General features: G+C 36.4%; 1 protein-coding gene across 8 annotated transcripts in view; it reads right to left on the bottom strand.

Annotated features, from left to right (window-relative positions):
- Window positions 1-24,935, bottom strand: part of LIN54 (lin-54 DREAM MuvB core complex component) — a 69,582-nt gene that overhangs the window by 9,261 nt on the left and 35,386 nt on the right. For 6 of the 8 annotated variants that reach the window (XM_045473577.1, XM_045473572.1, XM_045473570.1 and 3 more), the window contains 5 exons: window positions 8,721-8,937; window positions 3,804-3,877; window positions 3,462-3,659; window positions 2,234-2,325; window positions 1,173-1,244 (listed from right to left, as the gene is read on the bottom strand). In XM_045473577.1, coding sequence (XP_045329533.1) covers window positions 1,173-1,244; window positions 2,234-2,325; window positions 3,462-3,659; window positions 3,804-3,877; window positions 8,721-8,937 — 653 coding nt within the window. The remainder of the gene's footprint in view (window positions 1-1,172; window positions 1,245-2,233; window positions 2,326-3,461; window positions 3,660-3,803; window positions 3,878-8,720; window positions 8,938-24,935) is intronic. The other 2 variants (XM_045473575.1, XM_045473573.1) reach the window with 1 other exon arrangement.

The raw sequence follows: 24,935 nt of genomic DNA, 5'->3' as shown, positions 1-24,935 counted from the left end.
AAAAAGTCATTGGTTATTTTTTTTTTATTATTGTTTATTTATTTTGAGAGAGCAAGCAAGAGTAGGAAGAGGGGCAGAGAGAGAGAGGGAGAGGAAAAAAATCCCAAGCAGGCTCCATGCTGTCAGCACAGAGCCCAACACAGGGCTCAAACCCATGAACTGTGAGATTGTGTCCTGAGTCAAAATCAAGAGTCAGACATTTAACCGAATGAGCCATTCAGGCATCCCAGAAAAATCATTGTTAAAATACATAAAACTAGAAATTATCTGATTAAAAGCATTATTTATGCAGAGCCACCTACTTATAGAGTTTATTTTTACTGTCAACCACGTTGATCAGCCTCAAAATTAAAGTCACTGGCTCCTAGAATTTTGGTTTAGAAACTTAGTTCCAGTAGTAACTGCTGTCAACACAACAGCTACGTGATTTTATGTGAACCCAAAGTAAGTTATTTCAAAATTATTAAAAAGGAAACACATGAGCTATATTCCAGTAGTGCAATCTGCTTACTTGAACTACAGTTATGCTTCTTGGGATTTTAAACCACATGACCAGTGCTTTTCACTTAAGTGTTTCATGTCAGATCTATTGGTTCAGACCTAATATGCAAATTAATCATACAACAAATTCTTTTTAAATGTTTATTTTTTTATTTTTGAGAGAGAGTGTGTGTGAGCAGGGGAGGGGCAGAAAGAGAGGGAGACAGAGAATCCACGCTGACAGCAGAGAGCCTGATGTGGGGTTCGAACTCATGAACTGTATGATCATGACCTGAGCCGAAGTCAGATGCTTAACTCATTGAGCCACCCAGGTGCCCCCATCCAACAATTTTTAAAGCTACTCAGAGTATCACCTCACTTAGGAGACCAAATATAAAGGTCATAAATATAATCAAATTTATTATTATTAACAAAAGAGACTACGTCTGTCTCATGCTGCTGTGTCCCTAAATTCCTACTCCAGTGCCTCATCTATGGTAAAGACTATAAAATAACTTCTGAATGTATGAAACTGTATTTTTACACCGTCATAAGTGCTCATTCACTTGCACGTTTACTTAAATTACTTGGACTTATGAAACTGGTTTGTTAAGAATTTTTATTTAACTCCATTTACTTTTAAAAGTATTTTCAGTTATATCCAATGAAGAAATAGTAGCAAAAAGACTTACAATTTCAAACACAGCGATTTTGTACAATTACAGGGCTTCCTGGGCCGACTGGCAGACTCTGATGGTATTATGCTATACAGATACAAAAAAAAAGATACAGATTTTAATCAATTAAAGATAACTATTGAAAATTGGAAATGTCTCTGCAAATTCCTCCTAAAATAAAGCTTTAACAAATGTACCCATCTCTAATAATCCATCTCTATGTTTTCCCTTCACATCAAACTCAAAAGCAAGTTGTAGACTCAAGACGGAATTTTTAAGAAGGAGGTTATGAATAGCTTCTAAAGAACACTCCACAAAAAACTCTCCTTCTGAGAGAACTAGAGCTGAAATCTGCTCAAAACTTTTAGGGTTCAATTATAAAAGCAATGAGGGGAAAGGGGTATACGGGGTTGGAAGTGGAGAGAGGTGGACTGGTCCCATGCAATTAACTAAGCACTGCTTCTAAACCAATATTGCAAAGGAAGCAATTCACAGATTAAAAAACAGATTAATAACAACAACAAAAAAGGAAAGGACCTAACATAAACAATTTGGAAACTAGTTAATATCATTTTTAAAAACATATTCAGGATGAGAGAGAGAAAGAAAAGAAAGAGACAGAGAATATGTGGCAAAACTGATGAATCTGAGTAAAAGACATTTGGGAATTCTCTCCTCCTGTAACTTTTCTGTTTAAAGCATCTCAAAATAAAAAGTTCTATAGAGGCGTGCTCACATGGCTTTGAGGAAAAAATATCTTATGATTTTTTTTTTTTTTAATTTTTTTTTCAACGTTTATTTATTTTTGGGACAGAGAGAGACAGAGCATGAACGGGGGAGGGGCAGAGAGAGAGGGAGACACAGAATCGGAAACAGGCTCCAGGCTCTGAGCCATCAGCCCAGAGCCTGACGCGGGGCTCGAACTCACGGACGCGAGATCGTGACCTGGCTGAAGTCGGACGCTTAACCGACTGCGCCACCCAAGCGCCCCTCTTATGATGTTTTGAAATACATATATTTAATGTTGCATTTAACCTGATCCAACAACTTCACTTACATATTTTCAAAAGACTCACCCATTGAATGGAAGCCTTGCCTGGGTCTGGATACCAGGTGTTCCGGTGAAGTTTGAGTTGCTTGCTATAGACACATATGAAGACTGCTGTAGCTACATAGAAAGAAAGGTAGTTTTAGACCATATTTACAAAAATGCACAATACTCTCAGATATAATGATCAATAAGAAACAAATTCATCCACTAAAACAGGAAAAACAGTATGGAGAATTTCATACACACTACTTCATGGAGCTCTTCTAAAGGCCCAAACTAATACCAGAGGTGAAAACAACGTGAACATTTTAAAGTACTACATGGTACAAATACAAGAAACTTTTCATAGAGGAGTAAGCATATCAGGATTAAGAAATTCTGGATGAATGACTCAAAAATATTAAGTATTAATTTGTATTGGCTAGAAAAACACAAGTGTCTACTTGTAAATAAAATAGGCACTATACTGATCATTCATCACATTGTAAGTTATAGGGAATGAGAAGTTACGTGAGCAATAAGTTTCTATTTTACATTGATTTCTATACAAGAAAAGAGATGCTGGAGACAAAAATACTAGACATTCATTTTCTAATCAGTGGTCACATTAGCATACTCCATAGTACATTTCATTAAAGTACACAGGTTTCTTTTCTCTCTCTTATAATCTGTGTAGATCAACTCAACAGCTTAGAACATGGTGCTAATTTGCTGGATTCTTACGTGAAAAAGAAAACTTCTATCTGCTTCCTAGAAGCAGCACTCCTAACCCTCACCAGCCAGTTAGATAATACATGGTTTTAACTCTAAAGATGACCAGATGAGAGTATCTGGACAGGTCACTAAAGATGAGTCACCTAGAAATGTATCTCACGGTCTACTTTCCAGGAGCAAGTCAGTGGCATCCTACTCATATGTGAGGAAGAGCTGGATCACAGTGGCAATGTTCTCTAAATGCACTTGGACTCCACCAACTTCAACTTCAACTTCTCTTCGATCTACATAGTCCTGCCCTCTTCCCAAGCTGCTCTCAGTCCCTAAGTGTCTGACTTGTATATGTGACTTGTGCCATTTCTAAACGCTAGAGATACATAAATAAATTCACAAGTTTTTGTTAGCATCTTAAGATTTTAGAAAGAGCCATTTTCATACTGAGTAAGATGTTTTTGAGTAGTTTCAGAATGTGATAGGACTGCACATCTTAGATCAAATCATCCTTTCTGAAATGCGACGACTCCATTTTTTTCTCATACCTGAGTAACATACTGAGCTGGAAGCACTGCGTAGCCCACATTCCCTGTCCCCGGAGCCGGGGCCAGCACAGTGCCTGGTGGCAGGTTAGTGAGGTTTGGCTGGATCTGTGGCAGTGGTGTGGCAGGCATGATGAGCCGCTGCTGTGGCTGGCTGGTGGTAACTATTTGTGAAGTGGGATTGATCGGTTTGGGAACAACCTTAAAAAAAGAGGAATTTACAGAAGTAAATTTTACAGCCTCTCCATTCAGCATATATCTCTTGTACGTGAATCTTAACTTTCAATTGTAAAACTGAATTGTCTGTTTGGGAGAGACTGGGAAAACAAGTTCTGTGACACTCACCTGTTTGACAGTCTGCGCGGAGACAAGAGGAACTGACATCCGCACGGGAGTGGTATTAACAACCACTGGCTTTGCTTTTGAGAAAAAGGGGAGGAAGGACAATTTATTTTCAGAAAATAGTGCTTGAAACATTTAAGATACTTAGTTCACTCAAGATATCCTGATAAAAGAGCTTAAAGAATTTCATTTATTTCCTGTCTAGAGCACTCTTTAATCAAGATAGTTACCTTTTCAAAATTCCTTAGCCCATCTACCAAGGACCGTATATCTCAGGGAGCTCCAGTCTATCCGCCTGCTAAGGGAATGTTCGTCATTCAAGACAGTCTACTGAAAATATTTCAATCTGTACTCAGGTGATTTAAACATTCCCTAGTAAAGCCAGTCACATGAAATGTTGTATAAATTTTAAAAAACTGCCATTCGGGAGCTTGAGTCACAATGCTGTTCTGTATTCTAATTGCCATGTTTGTACCGAAACCAGAGACGATATCATTTTTATAGTATGATACATTATTTACAGAGTACCTACTAAAAGGCAGCACAGCATGAAGGTTAAGAAGATGGTCTCTTAAGTCATAACACCCTTGGGGGTTCAAATCCCAATTCTGCTGCTTTCTAACTCTCTTTGCCTGTACTCCATCTACAACATGGGGATAGTACCTCCGTTACAGAGTATAAAGATTAAATATGTTAATCTATGAACATTTATTAGAACAGTGTCCAACAAATAGTAAGTGCTCAATAAATGTTAGTTGCTCAATAAATGTGATTATTGTTATTACAACCAACATTACTCTATAAATGGCATTGCAGACAGTGTTCCGGGGAAACTAAAGTATAAAGACACTTGCTCAAAGAGGTTACACTCCAGTAGAGCAGATGAGACGTATACCAAATAAAATAAACATGATTAAAAAAGAGAAAGTGCTGCAGAGTCCGAGGGAGACAGAATGTATGTCTGACTGGCAGAGGATATGGAATACTGAAAGAATACATGACAGGCATTGTGTCTGAGGTGGGTCGTGATCAATGGTCAGGTTGCAGAGAGGGCACACAAATTGGAGCAGGACATTCCGTGAAGAGGTAGAAGCATGAGCAGTGGAGGCCTGATGCTGGGAAGCAGCAAAGCATTTCACAGAATGTTAGTGAACAGACCAGTCTGGTTGGAACCTAGGGTTAAAGTAGGCAAGCACGGGTCTTTAACGTTAGGGTAGAAATCTACATATTTAATCTGCATTTTTAATTCAGTAGGAGATGAGAAGCTTCTGAGGATTTTGAAGTACAGAAATATTACTTGGAATAGCACAAAAAGAAACTGTATTTGGCCACAGTGTATAAAACAGAATGGAGTTCCACAAAACAAGGAAAGTTAGAAGAGTGCACAAACTGAGGGTCTACTTGGGATGACACAGCTGGGGACGGACAGGAGAGAGCAACTGCAAAAGAGAAGGTAAAAGTGAAAGGAACCACCCAAGAGAGGGCAGAAATTGCACGTTATTAGGGAAGAAAATGTAAGTCAGTGTGAAGCTTCCAAGTGGCCAGAAAAAGGACAGCAACCAGATGGAAAACCCAAGGGTGAGATGATTTGAAGGGAAGATGAACCCTGATTAGAGACAAACTATGATGAAATGGACGAGAGAGGCTGGCACTAGACCTATATGTTTGGACCAAAAGAAGTACAACCTTTCAAATTGCTTACTGCCATTTCCACAGTCTAAAAAAGGGATTTAAGAAGATAGGAAGGATAGCCCGTTAGGTTTTATTTATGCAAAAAGGCCTAGAGCCTGGTCTGAAAGAGACAGCTTGAGATAATGGGATCTAACAACAAAAGAAAAAGAACACACTTCCTTAGATAAAAAGGCTGGGAGGGCTGATGGCTGAAGACAGAAGGCTGAGAGTCCCGGAAGAACATTAGACAGTTCTCTGACCTAAAGAGAGCAGGCCCCTGCAAGCAAGAGGACAAAGGGAAAGGGTAGGGTAAGTGGGGGACCTCCAGAAAGTGTTTGATCAGTGGTGATGACTGCATCTCTCTCAATACACTAAAAACCACTACACTGTATGCTTAACAAGGGTGGATGTTATAGTCAACACAAATTCTATCTCAATAAAGTTGTCATACAAAAAGAGTACATGACCATGAATTATAGAAGCAGTGACATCGGATACCTAATTTGAACTTACTTCCTGTTCTGAGTCTCTTCAGTTACTTCAGTTTTATTTGGTTAAGTTATACTAACCACTACAGACTGATCTCAGCAGTACTAAAAAGAATTAAAGGAAATTATAAGACTGAATTCCTGCTTGGAACACAGAAGAACAGACTCCCTACTCCACTTGCTCCTTGGAGAAGAGATGCTGGCCATTGTTCCATGAACACATACAGCAGTGATTCTGAAGTGACTCCAACAACCAGAGAAGGTAAGAATTTCCTGGTGGTCTCTGAAACAAAGGGAAGGAGCGTGTGGCCTGCCTTCAGTCACATCAAATGACAGATGCAGATGATTTTTATTTGGATAATAAAGAAAGGGTTAACTGTGTGTGTGTGTGTGTGTGTGTGCGTGCACGCACCCGCGCACGCGCACACACATGTACACAGAACTAGAAAATTTGGGAACTCTAGGTTTACGTTAGCTTTGCATCTGCATGCTGAGTTTTCACTAAAACCTGGGAAATGAAGACAATAAAAAATGAAATGGCCAGAAAAGAGAACATTACAAATTACCTAGGGAAAGGGGGACATATTAATGTTATATAACTACATCACCAGTCTCTATTTCTCCTCCCCCTCAACTTTTGAGCACAGTCCCACATTACTATTACTGCCATTTTCATAGAAACTGGAATAATCTTTTCTTTTTTAGTCTTTAACAGAAATTCTGAACAATCTTGTTAGAATAGCCTCATTCCAACTTTTAGAAACCATACGTGCAAGTGTTTAAGGCTTTTTAATTTCTTAAATTGACTTTCACCAAGATGGTAGATTACATTCTAAAGAGATTAACCATGAAGTCTTCTGGATCTTTCTAGTGTGTGGCCTGCTATCCAACCAGCAGTTAACATGGTAGAACCTTTGAATATTGGCTTTGGTGGGAAATGTACAAGATGACCCTAACCCCCTTTGGCATAAGGAAATCCCTCACTGGAAATTAAGCCCTTATAAAGACATATTAGTACATTCATGAACGAGAGCAACTAGTTTTCATGTATCTCTAATAAAAATTATAAATTTAATTCATTATTCCTGCAAAATAATATATATTATATATACCTAGGTCTCTTATGGGATAGGAGAACAAAAAAAGAAAAATATGGGTGGACATAAGGGAAATTGCATGGGTGGTTGTGTATGTGAGCGGGCCCGAAAAGGGTATATACAGGAATAACTGAAGGAGCTGGAAAGGTAAAGGGGAGGACAGGGAGGGAAAGTTGAAGGTACAAGGCAAAAAAAGAAAGAAGCAGAGAAATAGAAAAAGGTGTGTGTGGGGAGGCGGGGTGGGTTTCCAGGAGGCAAAGAGCCTAAGTAGAGAGAGGCAGAAAGGTAGATAAAAACTTAGAAAAGGAAGTACCAGTAATTAGAATTATGCAGTATCCAACCTATTCATGTACTCTTCCTGGATCTTTAGCTTCTTTTCTACTTACACCAAAGGCTTATTATTGACTAAAATTAGTGTTAACATCACATTGGAAATGGATCTCAGCATACAGTACACATACAAACACACACATAAAATATAACAACTGTATCTCACGATTGCTTCATATCATTGGGATTATCCAGGTACACTGGACTTGCAGCACCTCTTTTAGTACCCTGCTAAGTTTAAGTACTGAGAGAATATAAAACTTGACTCCCTTAGTCAGCAATTTGCAAGTGTCATTTTCCTTTCATTAAGAATACTGCAATAAAAGATTTTCTTCTAAAATCAGCTTAAAGAGGGATTAGAAAATAAAACTACTTGATAGGTCTAATTTTAATAGAATACAAACTAAAATACTGTTTCCTTCACATATCCTCTATTTTCTCCCATCAATAATTTAAAAAATAGATAGGATTTTTCTTCCACAGTTTCCCTTAGTGAACTAGCTATCGGCAATATGTTGCTCCAACCCTCTGATCCCTTAATCAAAATGAAAGAGGAAACAAGTGATCTTTAATTCTGCTATTTACATCCAGTAAATAATAAGTCATTTACTTGCCATCAACTGCTTTGTGACATTGAAGGGATACGCAGCAGTCTTCCAAGACCAAAAATCAGGCCCTAAATCATAAACTGTCCTGAGCCTTTCATACCATTCAATTTTTAACAAGTAGATAAATATGGAGAGCGGTTCTGTGTGTGAGTCTATGTATAGGTATCGGGTGGTAGGAAGGGTTAAACACAAACAGAAAACGGAAGGACTACAAACAGGCATATCCTCCAAAAGTACAACTGAGCAAAATAACAACATTTTAAGTGCTTTTTATTAGCAACTACAGATTCAAAGTAAGTAAAGGATGAAAGTGGCGCAAAGTTCTTATTTATCATTTATACCTTGCCTACTAGTCATTTCAATTGACCCAAACCTATCAAACAGCTTCACAGTTTAGAAAACAAGATAAATAATTTGGTTTCATCTAAATTTGTCCCACTAACGTAGACGGTAGGCTTACAAACCAGCAACATAATGGCTACGCACAAACTGATGAATAATTCTGATTGTCTGGTAGTATAGTACACGGTGTACCAACTTCTAGCAGAGTGAAATACTATATTTATATACAACTATGATTCTATTTTGCGGCTCTCTGCAACAGTTGCTGAATTCATACTGTCGGCTGAAATGCCATACTTAATCAGGCTTTCAGTGAGAAAAGGACCAATGTTCTTTAATAATGTTCAAAGAATTAATGACTGTTTTTAAAAAATGGTTACTAACCTTGCTGGAGAGGTTGAGTGTTTGTACTGGGATTCTGACTAACTGGCTGGGTGGAGCTACTGGCTGTTGTGGCAGTAACAAGTCGGACATAATGAAACTTGCTTCCAGGCACTTGAATCTGCTGGACATTGGGAGCAGTTGCCAGAGGAATAATTGTCTTAAACTGTGATGTGCTCACGCCTCCAACAGTGATGGTCTGCACAGCTGATTTCACTGCCTATTAAACAATACAACACGGCTATTGTTAATCTGGGATTTAACTTGCCTACTCTTTTATGACAATTGCTCAGGTAAAAAAGTATGTTCCTGTATTTCATCAAAAGCTGTTGAAAGGAACAACCTGTTCAAAGAGAAATGAAAAGAATAGTAATGAATACAGGAGTGAAACCAAAATCGGCGAGTTCTACCTTCCATCTCTAGTAGTTACTTCCTTGAGAATCCAGGTCAGGTGACTTGCTATGAAGAAATCATTACTTAAATTACAAGAACTTACTCAGTTTTGTTAATATTTATAAAAAAAGAATTATTTTAAACCCCAAGAATTTAGCTTCATATTCAACATCGAGAAAAGAGGATGCAGACACTTGGCTTTATTTATTGCTACCCACCAAATTAACTATGACAAATTTCATTTTCACATGTTCTAAAGAAGAAACCCAAAAGAAAAGCCCATCTTATACCCTCATTAAGTCCAGTCAATTCAACTGTATCTGCAGATACAAATGTAGCCACTAACATATGGGTAAGGGGTCAAATTCAGTCTAAAACTACCCCAATTTTGGTTGTCTAACAAAACTAATTTTGGGAGATTCAAACTTGAGCCAATATAATCATTTTAATCCTTTCCTTCATTCTGATAAACAGCAATGTGAATTCCCAAAAAGCTAAATGAAACATCAGAGGCAGAACAGAATAAAAGTCTCTCAAGATGTCTTCAGTTGGTGTTTAATCAACATACAACAGACTGTCCTATAAAGGTCTAGGCCAGATTCTCAACCAGTTCTATCGTGTTATTTTATAATTATATCCCCACCTATTTGTCAAAGAGCCCTCATGCTAAAAGACCATTCACTGATGTTGGAAATCTATATTATGTGGATAATAATTTATGAAAGAATAATTCTTAAGAATTTGAACATTTTCATAAAAGCCTAGAAAAGAGAGAAAGAGAGAGAGAGAGAGAGAGAGAGAGAGAGAGAGAGAGAGAGAGAGACACGGAGGAATTCATTTAGCATGGAAACTCTACAGGCAATAGTCAAAGGAGATTACTTCATAAAACGAGTCACACATTATCACTGGGCAGCGGTACCACAAAGCAGATCTAAAATAAAGATAAGAGACAAGAGCCACAACTGTCATTCGGTTAAATGAAAATATAAAGCTTAAGAAAAGGGATAAAATGTGTACATATGGAAGCTACTGAAAAATCAAGCAAGCACGAGACAAGTATGTACAATGATGCAAGAGACACGTATCAGCTCAAAATGGGAAAAAAAAATACTATCTTAAGGTGCCTCAAGCATAGATTTATTAGATACTTAATATGAATAAACAATAGTGCTTTTAATACTCTAAGATGAGCTGTTTTAAATCTAGCAGCCATATTATGGGCTAGGTATAGTGTAGCCCAAGGACAGAGCCTAGTTTGGGTACATTTGCATAGCATGCCTTTTTCCAACTCTTTCAACTTTTCTGCATCCTAAGATTCAAGCTACAACTCTTCAAGATGTATAGAATTGGGTCTTCAAAACAAATATCAGATCTGACTGTAAGTTTAAATCGTTTATGTCTGTTTACATCTAACAGACCTACTTAAAGATCTGCATTTAAATCCACTGTTGTACTGTTTTCTATTTGAACCACCTGTTCACTTCCATTCTTTTTTCTCTTTCTTACCTTCTTTTGTGTTATTATTCCATTCCCCCTCCCTGTATTAGCTTTTTATTTATACATTATGTTGCTAATCTTTTAATGGTGACCCTAGAGATTACAATGGACAATGTAGGAATTAAATCAGTACTTTACACATCACCCAGGAAATGACAAGAACCACTAAACACGAATACCATTTACTTACTGTTAAGTATTTTAATTCTACATATAATAATTGAAAAAAAATTTTTTTTAATGTTTATTTTTGAGAGAGAGAGAGGCAGAGCATGAGCAGGGGAGGGACAGAGAGAGAGGGAGACAGAATCTATAACAGGCTCCAGGATCCACGCTGACAGCACAGAGCCCAACACAGGGCTCGAACCCAGAAACCGTGAGATCATGACCTGAGCTGAAGTTGGACGCTTAATCAACTGAGCCACCCAGGCGCCCCTCTACATATAATAATTTTAACTCCACAAGGCATTAATTTACATATATTCACAAATTTACCCTTTCTATATCATCCTGCTTCAAAGTACGAATGATTTTCCTTCTGCCTAAAGAGCGCACTTGAGGATTTCCTTAAGTGTGGGTCTGCTGATGAGGAATTCTTTCCATTTTGTTTCTCAAAAAATGTCCAGTTATTTGTATCTCATTTGTTGATAAACTCATCTACTAAATTCTTTTTTTTTAAATATTTATTTATTTTTGAGAGAGACAGAGACAGAGCATGAGCTGGGGAGGGGCAGCGAGAGAGAGGGAGACACAGAATCTGAAGTAGGTTCCAAGCTCCAAGCTGTCAGCACAAAGCCTGACACAGGGCTCGAACTCACGGACCAAGAGATCATGACCTGAGCCGAAGTAGGACGCTTAACCAACTGAGCCACCCAGTACTCCTCATCTACTAAATTCTTAATCTCAGTTTTATGTTTTCAATTTGAAAATATTCACCTGATTCCTTTTTTTTAATTGAGGCATACTGGACACACAATGTTCCATGAGTTTCAGGTTCATCAGATTCCTTCTTACAGTTTCTTTCTGCTGAAATTCTTCATCTTGTTACATTTCTGAATATATTAATCTTAGTTATTTTAAAAGTCTGAGTCTGATAACTCCATTATCTATATTTCTTGGTTTTGAATAATTTGGTCTGGTTGCCTGGTGACCTGATGATTTCTGATTCAACGCCAGACATTGTTTACAAAAAATTAAAGACATACTTTGAGGCTCTGAATGATGTTATATTCCTCCAGGGATAATTCACTTCAGCTTCTGGCACGCAGTTAAAAGTAGGGGCAGATCATCCTAAACCAATCACAAATTGAGCAGTTTGAAGCACAGCTTCAATCTTCCATAGGCCTGGTCTATTTCTGGTTCACTCTTCCCCTATATATTATATCAATGGTCCCAACTAGGAGTGTGGTGTTTACAGGCTTCCACCTCCTTCGTGGGCCTGAAACCAAATCTTTGTTCATGAGATCCAGAAGACTGACAGATGCGCTCAGCTCCTTAATCTCTCTGTAGCCACTTTCTGTTCATCACTTCAGTCTCTCAGCCACAACTTACAAATCAGCAAATGATCTAAGAAGTGTCATAGTGAACATGAGCCTGACTTCACTAGGCTTCCCTTTATTTCATGAATGTTACTTCAAACAGATTTTTAAAATATTTTTTCCCCTGCTTTTTAGTTGTTTTTAGCGAGACAGTTGGTCTCCAACAAGCTAGTTCTGTATAGCCAAAAATAAAATACCAACTACTTGGGTTTTAATCTAGGTCACACTCCTTTGTTGTGTGACCTTATGCAAGTAACTGAACTTCTCTGTGCCTAAGTTTCCTCATCTGAAAATAATACCTTTCTTATAGGATTGCTGCAAGGATTAAATGAGTTAAATCACATGAAGTGCTGATAACATCACATATTATAATGCTCAATAAACGTGAGCTGCTATTTGTATCATCATTATGCCCATTACAGAAGGGAAAAACTGAAGCTCAGAGAGATTAAGAAATTTCCCCAAGGTCATAGAGCTAATACAAAGTAGCAGAGCCAAGATTTGAACCAGACCCAACTCCAAGGGCCATTCTTTTAAGTAAGACATCATAATGCCTCCAACTTTACATGCTTAATCAACAGTTATTAAATAACTTAACAAAACTAAATAGTATCCAGTCCTCAAGAACTGTTAAGAACTAAAGTTGCATATTTGCCTCTAAGAAACTTTGAAACTATTTTTTATTCAGTATGCTGAATAGAAGTATAAACACATTTTTTAAATGTTTTTAAGACAATTTCAGACTCACGAGAAGTTACAAAATGAATACAGAATTCCCATACTTTCCCCAATAGGCTAACATCTTCCATAATCATAGAACATTATCAAAATGTACCAGGAAATTGGTACAATACCATTAACTACAGAACAGAACTTATTTTGGATTTCCCAGTTTTTATATGCATTTTTGGAGGATGTATGCTAAAGACTGTATAGACTTATGTAATCAACATTACCATCAAGATACAAAATTGTTCCATCATGACAAAGAAACTCTCTTGCACTACCCTTCATAGTCACACCCTCCTCCCCAACCCTAACTCTTGACAAACTCTGATTAAATTGCATTTTCCGAACACCTGAAATACTTGGTAACATACAACAGTTACTATTTTTGCAAAAGACAGAAGCACTGGAATACAACTAACTTCTTTGAGGATTTACAAGTTAGTCCCTTCCTTTAAGTACAGTGGTCTGAGAAACTCCATGTGAATGCCCCTCTGAACATACAACATTACCAGAAAAACAGCTAATGTGCATTCAATAAGAATCCTCAGTATCTCTATTTCCTGATTAACATCCTTGACAGCTGGGTTAAAAACCAGCTATCTTAATTTAAATTCAGATAGCAACATTTAACAGGTATTAAGGGGCTGCCCTAAAATACACGGACTTGAAAGATTTCCTTATTTGTACTATTTCCTAAGCTATCTCTATTTACAGATTAATATCACAATTAGGTGTTTAAAAATAAATGTCTTTGAACGTTATTTTCCAATTAGCAAATGGCAAAAGTCTTTGCTTAATTCAAGTTTACCTATAAGGTAAGGAATAAAACACTCTTCCAGTTCTGCAAATGAAGACTCTTATTCTATCTGGTAAAGCTGGAGAGATAAAGAGGGAGAGAGGGAGGGACAGAGGGGGACAAAGAAAGAGAAAGAAACAGACTCAACCAATACTCTAAAACAATGAGTTTGCAGAGTTCCATATTTGGTTCTGTTTGTAAATACTGCTTAGAAATCATTGTTTGGACATATGGGCTTTGGTTCCAGTTAGTCTCAGTCTTGTGTGTATTTTGGCAAGCAAACCTAATGCTTTTATATCTTTGTTTCTCTTTTGTACAAGGGAGAACATCACCACTAAATGAAATCTGTATAGCACTTTGAAACACCTGCACAAATCATGCTGTTTCAAAGAGATGTTAAGATGGCCTTTGTTTAATGCAAAATCATAACAATATTTTCCTTAATGCTAACTAGGTAGTGTTTACTAAAGTGTGTTTGTTTCACTGAACATTAGCTCTTCAGGATTAGTTATTACATGAAACAGTCTACTTTGTCAAATTAATTTATGAAACCCTAAAGTAAACAATGTTAAACAAAAGCCTTCTCAGAGTCCTTACTATGCTAATGACCACTATAAAGTTCCTAGATTGGTATGGTATAGGGTGCTTCTCAAACTTATTTAACAGTAGCATTTGGAGGGGAAATTTTTCTTTTATTTTTTTCTTTTCTCTTTTCTTTTCTTTTCTTTCTTTCTTTCTCTCTCTCTCTCCCTATCTTTCTTTCTTTCTTTCATATATTGGTGCCAAGAGAAAGACAGTATCATGTAAAGACACCCTACAAACTCATTGTTTTAAGAGTACTGGTTGAGTCTGTTTCTTTTTCTTTCTCCCCCTCTGTCCCTCCCTCCCTCCCTCCCTCCCTCTTTATCTCTCCAGCTTTACCAGATAGAATAAGAGTCCTCATTTGCAGAACTGGAAGAGTGTTTTATTCCTTTCCCTATAGGTAAACTTGAATTAAGCAAAGACTTTTGCCATTTGCTAATTGGAAAATAATGTCCAAAGACATTTATTTTTAAACACATAATTATGATATTAATCTGTAAATAGAGATAGCTTAGGAAATAGTACAAATAAGGAAAGTATCACAAAAGCTGTAATATAAAATGTTAGCACAGACATACTAAATCCTAAGCAACTTGCACCATAAATATTTGTGAAATCTCTTAAAGTAGCAATCTGTATGTATTTCTACATAGAATATGACTTGAGACTCATTTTGAATCTAGGTAAATGGCAGCTAAGTTCAGCATAATTTTGTAAGAGGAAAGAACTTATGTTTTTCTTTTCTTTTTTATTGAAATATAATTGACATAACACTGTATTAGTTTTAGGTATAAAGAATAATGATTTCATATATGTATATATTGCAAATTGATTACCACAATAAGTTAACATCCATTACTGAACATAATGAGATTTTTCTTGTGATGAGAAGTTTTGGGATCTACTTTTTGAGATCTACTCTCTTAGCAACTTTGAAATATACACTATTGTTAACTAAAGTTATGCTGTACATTACATTCCCAGAACTTATCTTAGAAAACTAACTGGAACTTTGCACATTTTGATCACCTTCACCCATTTTACCCACCACCACCACCCCCACCTCACAGCAAACACCAGTCTGTTCTCTGCATCTATGAGTTCCTTTTTCTTTTTCTTTTTTAAGATTCCACATATAAGTGAGATCACAGTTATTTGTCTTTCTGTATCTGACTTACTTCATTTAGCATAATTCCCTCAAGGTCCTTCCATGTTGTGGCAAATGGCAGGATTTTATTCTTTTTTTTTTATGGCTGAATACTAGTCCATTTATTATATATAAGATATACCACATCTTCGTTATCCATCCATCTGTCAAAAGACACTTAGGTTGTTTTCATGTCCTGGCTATTGTAAATAATGCTGCAATAAACATTAGAGTACAGACATCTTTTCAAGATGGTGATCTTATTTCCTTCAGGTAAATACCCAGAAATATAATTGTTGGATTGTATGGTAGTTTTATTTTTAATTTCGTGGGGGGTGGGGGGGGCTCCACACCATTTTCCAGGGTGGCTGCACCAGTTTACCTTCCCACCAACAGTGCACCAGCGTTCCCCTGACGCTTGTTTCTTGTCTTTGCTAACAGCCATTCTAACGGGTGTGAGGTGGTATCTCACTGTGGTTTTGATTTGCATTTCCCAGGTGATGGTGAGCACCTTTTCATGTGCTGGCTGGCTATTTGTATGTCTTCTTTGGAAAAATGTCTATTCAGCTCCTCTGCCCATTTTTTAATTGGATTGTTTGGTTCTTCTCAGTTGAGTTCTAGGAGTTCTTCATATATTTTCAATATCACTCCTTTCAAATATATACTGTGCAAATATTTTCTCCCATTCCATAGGTCGCTTTCCCATTTTGTCGATGGTGTTCTTTGCTGTGCAGAAGCCTTTATGTTTGATATAGTCACACTTACTTATTTTTGCTTTTGTTGCCTTTGCTTTTGTTGTCAAATCCAAAAAAATCACTGCCAAGACTGATGTCAAAGACCCTTATTATTTCCTTCTAGGAATTATATGGTTTTAGGTCTTATGTTCAAGTCTTTGATCTATTTTGAGTTTATTTTTGTGTATGATAAGATAATAATACAGTTTCATTCTTTTGCATGTAGCTGTCCAATTTTCCTAACACCATTTACTAAAGAAACCATCCTTCCCCCATTGTATATTTTTGGCCCCTTGTCATAAATTAATTGACCATATACATGTGGGTTATTTCTGGGCTCCCTACTCTGTGCCACTGATCTGTGTATCTGTGTTTATGACAATACCATACTGTTTTGATTACAACAGTTTTGTAATATAGTTTAAAATCAGGACTTTGTAGGGTTCCATATTAATATAGCTTTTAAAAATTTATGGTGAAATGTTCACAGAGTTTATCACCATGGAAAAACTATGTTTACAATAAAGTAATTCCCAAACTACAGGTTATTAAATAAACCCACCAAGAAGCAAATTTGCAAGCTGTAAAATGCTTCCAGGCTAAGAAACAAATGAGAAGATAAGAAGAGATAAATACTGTATGTATTATATGACTAATGTCAGAGTCAAACTTTGGGATGAGTACCAGAACTTTCAGCACTCTTGTACTAACTGGTGAAATATTATGAAATAGGCATAGGCATTCTTGTGCTATTTTTTCACAGATATTAAGCCACCTTAAGTGTATTTACAGTTATGAATTACAGTGACAAGGATGAGTAATTTAAATATATTAGTATCTACAGAAGCATTCAAGGAAAGGGTTAAATGACCATAACAGGCAAAATTAGACAACCTGCTCTATAAGCATCAGCCTTATACAAATCAGAAGCCAACCCTACTAAAAATTAAAACATTATCAAGATAGGGTAAATAAAATAGCATGGGATTGGCCTAGGAGCAGAATACTAAAGATCAAAAGAATAGATAAAAGAACCTATATAACAAACAAATGAACAAAGAAAAAAAGAGACAAACAAAAAACAGACCCTTGAATACAGAGAACAAATTGGTGGTTGCCAGAGGGGAGGTAGGTAGGGGGATGTGTGAAATAAAGAGGATTAAGGGCACACTTATTATGATAAGCACTGAATAATGTATAGAATTGTTTTATCATTATATTGTACACCTGACATTAATATCACACTGTATGTTAATTTACTTCAACAACAAAAAGGGGAAAAAGCAAAAAAAAACTACAGAACAATTAACTATAGCTACAGATTATGACATAGGTGAATCTTACACATTATGTTGTAAAGCAAGTTTCAAATTATTAAATTAGGTATTATAACAAAAATGATTTTGAAATAAATTATTTGGAGAAGGAAAAGAACCTATATATAGAACAGTTCATGATGAAAGCTGGCATTTCAAATCAACAGAGAATGATGAGCTATTCGGTAAATGGTACGAATTAGCTATTCGGTCTGAAGAAAAAGAACTGGATCCCTAGAATTCATTCCGTGTAATAAGTTTCAAATAGATCAAAGATTTAACCTTAAGAAAACACCAAAACCAATACTGCCATAAAGCCAGAGACGCAGACCAATGGAACAGAATAGAGTCTACAAATAAACCTGCACATATATGGTCAAATGATTTCTGACCAGGGTGCCAAGACCATTCAGTGTGGAAAAGACAAAGGGTGTCAGGAAAACTGGGTATCTACACGCAAGAGAATGAAGTTGGATCCTTTCTCAGGATCCTTTGCCAACAACATATAAAAAAATGAACTCAAAAGAGATCCATGATCTAAATGTAAGATGTAATACTAAAAACCTCTGAGAAGAAAAACATATGGTGATGCTTCATGACATCGGATTTGGCAATGATTTCTTGAATATGAAACTAAAAGCACAGGAAATAAAAGAAAAAACAGACAAACTGGACCTTCATGGAAATATTTAAATTTTGTGCTTCAAAAGACACTGTCAACAAAGTAAAAAGCAACTCAGAGAATGAGAGAAAATACTCACTAATCATATAGCTGATGAGGAATTAAGATCCAGAACAAAGAACTTTAAAAAAAAAAGTTTTTAAAGTGTATTTATTTATTTGGAGAGAGAGAGAGAGAGAGAAAGAGAGAGAGCTCACAAGCACGTGAGGGGAAGAGAGAAGGAGAATCAAAATCCAAAGCAGGCTCCATGCCATCAACAGAGCCTGATGTGCGGCTTGAACTCACAAACTGTGAGATCATGACCTGAGCTGAAATCAAGAGTCAGATGTTTAACCGGCTGTGCCACCCAGGCGCCCCTAAAGAGAGAACTTTTAAAACTCAAACAAGCAAATGGATTCAAAAATAGGCAAAGAACTTGAAAAAACATTTCTTTAAAGACATACAATGGCCAATAAATACATGAAAAAATATTTGAACATCACTAATCATTATGGAAATGCAAATCAAAACTACAATGAGATACTACCTCACACCCATTAGGATAGGTACTATCAAAAAAAAGTGTTGATGAGGGACGCCTGGGTGGCTCAGTTGGTTAAGCGTCCACTTCGGCTCAGGTCATGATCTCTCGGTCGGTGAGTTCGAGCCCCATGTCGGGCTCTGTGCTGACAGCTCAGAGCCTGGAGCCTGCTTCGGATTCTGTGTCTCCCTCTCTCTCTGCCCCTCCCCAGCTCATGCTCTGTCTCTGTCTCTCAATAATAAATAAACATTTAAAAAATTTTTTTAAATAAATAAAAGTGTTAATGAGAATATGGAGGGGGCGCTTGGGTGGCTCAGCTGGTTAAGTGTCCTATTTTGGCTCAGGTCATGACCTCGCAGCTCGTGAGTTCAAGCCCCACGTTGGGCTCTGCGTTGACAGCTCAGAGCCTGGAGCCTGCTTTCAGATTCTGTGTCTCCCTCTCTCCCTGTCCCTCCCCCACTGGCACTCTGTCTCTGTCTCTCTCTCTCAAAAATAAATAAATACTAAAAAAATTTAAAAAAAGAATATGGAGAAACTGGAACCCTTGTGCATTAATTACATTGTAAAATGGTACAATTGTTGTGGAAAGTACTATGATGTTTCCTCAAAAAATTAAACACAGCATTGCCATGTGATCCAGAAATTCCACTTCTGGGTATACACTCAAAGGAATTGAAAGCAGGGTCTCCAAGAGATATTTATACATCTATGTTTATAGCAGGATAATTAAAACGTGGAAGCCACCCAAGTGTCCATCAACAGATGAATACACATAAAATAAAGTGTTATTTAGCCTTAAAATGGAAGAAAATTCTGACATATGCTACACCACTGGTGAACCTTAGAAACATTACGCTAAGTGAAATAAGCAAAGCAAAAAGACAAATACTGTATGATTCTGCTTACATGAGGTACTTAGAGTAGCCAAAATCACAGAGACAGAAAGTAGAATGGTGGCGGCCAAGAGCTGGTGGGAGGGAAGAATGGCAACTTGTTATGTAATGGGTACACAGTTTCAGTGTTCCAAGAGATAGCGTTCTGAAGATGAATGGTGGGGATGGCTGGACACCAGGATGAATGCACTCAATACCACCGAACTGTACACTTAAAAATGGTTAAGACAGTAAATTTTATGGTGTGTGTACCCTACCCAAATAGATATCTGCTTTGCAAGATGGGCTATGAAAATCAGTCAGGATAAAAATGATATAGAGGTTAATATTAATTTAACCATTTCATAAAGTTTAAAGAACAAGAACAAGTCTATCTGTTCTTGTACTTAATGTGTAATAAAAGAATATTGTATGTAAAATAAGTAAAATACAGCCAAATAACTTTTAAAAATGAATGCACATTTTATAATATTGGAGTAAGGAAGATGTAACTAGATATAGCTCAAAAACTCAAAATTCATAAAGACACTACAATATTTTAACTAATTCCATGTGCAATATTTCTGCGAGGAACAGAAACAAGACAAAGCCAACTGGGAAAAATGTTTGTAACTACATTAATAACAAACGAGTGATTTCCTTAATATGCTATGGGCTTTTTTCAGTTTTTAGTTCACAAGGAAAAAGAGACAAACCACCCAATGGGCATCAGAGTCCACAGAAGAGGAGTCCAGAAGACACAAAGACATGAATAATTTTTAAAAATATAAATCTATGTGAGGGGCACCTAGGTGGCTCAGTTGGTTAAGCGGCCCACTCTATCTTGTCTCAGATCACAATTTCACCAGTTTGTGGCTTGTGAGTTCAAGCCCCACCCCTGCATGAAGCTCTGTGATGACAGCATTGAGCCTGCTGGGATTCTTTCTCTCCCTCTCTCTCTGCCCCTCCCCTGCATGCACACACACACACACACACTCTCTCTCTCTCTCTCTCTAAGTAAATAAATAAACTTTAAAAAAAGATATAAACCTATGTGAGGTCTTTTAATTAGATTGGCAAAGGCTAAAAGTGATGTATTAAACAGGAGTACAAAAATAGACTCACTTAAATATAGTCCACTGATCTCTGACAAAGGAGCAAAAATAATTCAATGGAAATAGTTTTTTCAACAAATGGTGCTAGAATAGGACATCCACATGCAAACAAGTGAATCTAAACACAGACACCTCTCATATGGATTCAGACCTAAAACTATAAAACTATGAAGCAAAACAATAAAATTCCTGGAAGATAATATAGGAGAAAATTTAATTTACCTTGGGTTTGGTGATGACTTTTTAGATACAGTAACAGAAGCATGATCCATGAAAGAAAAAACTGGTAAGTCAAACTTCATTAATATTAAAAATTTCTGTTCTGCAAAAGATACTGTTAAGAGTATAAAAGATAAGCCACAGACTGGAAGAAAAGATCTGCACAACACATTGTAAGGTCTAAGATGCAAGAGCCATCTGGGTTCCATTCCAGAAATTCTTGAAACCAAAAAGCACCACAGGAATGCAACCAGCCTATGAAAAACTATAGGATGTACACAACCCAATTTTGTTTTTTGTTTTTGTTTTTTTAAAGGGCACGACGTATCTGAATCCCAAACGTATCTGAATCCCAAATTCAAACATAGCATAAAAAAGAAATATAATGATTAGGGAAATCTGAATTAACTAGGTATTTAATAGCATCAAAGGAATGTGGGTAAGTTTAAAAAAGTGTTCCTATCTTTTACATATATAAAGAAATATCTATAGATGAAATGACATGATTTACTTAAAAAAAATGTGGGAGGAGGTTATAGATAAAAACAAGGTAAAACTGATAATTCTAAAGTTGGGTAAAGGACACATGGGAATTAATAATATCCTAACTTTTTAATATTTTTAGGTTTTTAACATATAATTTTAAGTTTGTATAGTACAAAAAGGTTTTAGTAATATGGTCACAGGACCCCACTCATACTCAATCAACATAATTATAAAAGCATAAAACAAAACCATCAGGAAAAATAACAGAAAAAAGAATAAATTCTCAGTCATTTATTCCTTCTGTTCCATAACCTGGCTAATGGGTACTGGTATGAGGAGCTATAGACAAAATAAAACTTCAGGCAACAGAATCAATGGAGCCTACAACCTGTAATCACCTCAACACCACCTCTTATTATTCTTACAACAATCTATGTCAAAGTTTATCAGGAAAACAAACACCCTTCACTTCGAATTGTACTCATTTACAAAAATAATCATCCCCAACTCAAACATGTAAGAGCTTCATGCCAAAAGCTATCAACTTCTGAAACCTCTGTGTCCAAACAGTTCTACCTCAACTTTTCAATACTGTCATTGCTCATATCACTTCCTGTCTGGATATTTGCAAAACAAATTCAATCATCTTTATGACTCGCCTCTATCTGCTACCAGAGACATTGCTAATTTTTTTGCAGATTTCACTTTCACACTTTGACTATAGCTCATTACGACTCAGAAACATTCCATGGGTCTCCATTTAATGACAAAATGAAACCTAAATTTGCTTTGTTTTAAAAATCATCCATAATCTAACCTTATCTTTATATGCTCTCCATTCCCTCCAAAGCATTACTGATGCCAATCAGATTAGTTGTCTTACCATCCTACATGTACAGTAATCTAGTTCAACTCTAGACCTTCACACTTGTGGCTGACATCCACTCTAATTTATACCCATACAAAAATCTTAGGATGATTAGAGAAGGCATCCCTGAGCTATCTGTGGTTGAATCTCCTTATACAGGATCTCATACCATCATAAATCTTTTCATGGTTTTGCAATTTTATCTGTTTTTATATTATTTGATTCATTTCTATCATAGCCCCTCTCACCACTCCTTAGGCTTTAGGTTCTATGCATATTCATTGCTCTCTAGTGTTTCATACCACAGCCCCTAAGACATAGTAGATACTGATTAAGTATCTGAGTAAATGGTAAATGAAGAAGTACCAGGATTTATCTTTCTTTAGTTTCAAACCATCTTGTCTATACCACACAACTAAGCACCTATTTCATTACTCATTATTGTTTTACATGCATTCAATTTTGTCTCTCCAACCACTGTAAGCTCTTCTATAGTTTCTACAGCCCCAGCAGAGGGTACACACTCAACTCAATAAATGCCAATAGCCACGAAAAGCACAGAATGGAAGAGTGTCCCTCCATCATGGAAAATTTCATTATTGTTCAGGGTCCCAGTTTTCTGTCAATTACCTGTACTAATGTAGCACTATTATGCTATATATGTATGGCCGATCATGTTACAGACGGTGTGCTGCTAACCAAAATCCAGAGTCTCTTCTGCTTCCTAGGCATATAGCTGATTATATTTCCTAGCCTCCCTTGTTAAGATGAGGCCATGCAACTCAATTTTAGCTAGTGAAGTGAATGGATGGTATATGCCTATTTCTAGGTCTGGTCCAGAAAAGCCTCTCACATGTGCTTTTCCATGTCTTTTCCCTTCCAGCTGGCTAGAATGGAGATAACTTTCAGAGAGACTGAGAACATCATTCAGTTTATCATTAATTTCAAGCCTATTAAAAATATTAGCAAAATTAAATTAAAATATACGTGTCACATCACTGCTTATAAAACATTCCATGGAATCATATCAACATGGTGATCTGATATCACCACTATCTATTATATTTTTTAAAACATAAATAAACCATTCTTAAGCAGGTGGAAATTTAGATTATTCCCTTTCCTCTGTGAGTTTGTATTTAATTCCATATCCTCTAAAAACTTTATTCTAGTGTAACATTTTTATGCTTGAAATTCTTTTAAAATTCTCTGAAACAAAAAGATGTATATAAATTGAAATTTTGAAAACATTATTTCCTATTACCCTTTTTGTACACCTCTAAGCATTAAATAATTTTGTCTGTATCAACAAGAGCCAAACTACAGAGACAGCCCAAATGTCCACTGACTGATGAATGGATAAAGAAAATGTGGTGTACACACACACACACACACACACACACACACACACACAGAGGAATATTACTCAGCCATCAAAAAGAATGAAATCTTGCCATTTGTAACCACATGGATGGAGCTAGAATGTATTATGCTAAGCAAAATAATCAGAGAAAAGACAAATATCATATGACTTCTCTCATATGGACTTTAAGAAACAAAAAAGATGAACATATGGGAAAGGGATGAAGAAAGAGAAGAAAGGGAAACAAACCACCACAAGAGACTCTTGTCACAAAGAACAAACTGAGGGTTGATGGAGGGAGATGGGTGGGAAATGGGCTAGATGGGTCATGGGTATTAAGGAGGGTACTTGTTATGATGAGCACTGGGTGGGGTATGTAAGTGATAAATCACAGAATTCTACTTCTGAAACCAATACTATTTATATATTATATATATATATATATATAATTTGGATTGAGTTAATAATTACTGTATATACTTAAAGCAACACAAATATATTATAAATTGTGATTATCACAAATGAAAAAGATTTTATTGGGAGGTATCTCTTATTCAGATGGATGACAGGATTCATTACTTCATGTATGAAGTACTTACATATTGCAAGAGTGAGAGCTCAGCACCAATTCTACTCCTATTTTTGTTATAAACACTGAAAAACATTATTTTCACATATAAGTATACATGAACAGAAGAATATTTACTATACTACTATACATTAATATTCTGAACTTCTCTTGAATTTTATACCAAAATTTAAATTGTATTCTACCTCCAAAAATTATTCTTGATGATCTGAAAACTCACTTAGGTCCTCCTTTAATTTAGTAGAGAGAAAAAAAAAACTGAAATCAATGTGAGTTACAAGCAAAAAGTTTTAATAATCTTCAGTCATTTGTTTCTAGGGCTTATGTCAAAAATGTTTTTTACTAAAACTTGTCAAGGTGCACAGGTCATGATTTCACGGTTGTGGGATCAAGCCCTGCATTGGGCTCTATGCTGAGGATGGAGCCTGCTTGGCATTCTCTCTCTCCACCCCACCCCTGCTCACACTTTCTCTCTCTCAAAATAAATAAATAAACATTTTTAAAAAAATGCAACTTTTTTTTTTTTTTTAAAAAAGGTCCAGACAGCCATTCCAATAAAATAAGAGGTAGATTCAGAGATGACCTAGATGTTGCAACCATCAGATAAGAACTTTAAAATAACATGAAAGTAGAGTTCTAGAATGAGAAGAGGGTGGCTCAGCTGGTTGAGATTCCGACTCCTGATTTTAGCTCAGGTCACAATCGCACAGCGATGAGATCAAGCTCTGCGCTGGGCTCCACGCTGAGCATGGAGCCTGCTTGAAATTCTCTC

This window comes from Leopardus geoffroyi, chromosome B1, assembly GCF_018350155.1.
Source record: "Leopardus geoffroyi isolate Oge1 chromosome B1, O.geoffroyi_Oge1_pat1.0, whole genome shotgun sequence".
In the NCBI taxonomy this organism is placed as follows: Eukaryota; Metazoa; Chordata; class Mammalia; order Carnivora; family Felidae; genus Leopardus; species Leopardus geoffroyi.
This window is presented reverse-complemented; position numbering and strand designations above follow the sequence as displayed.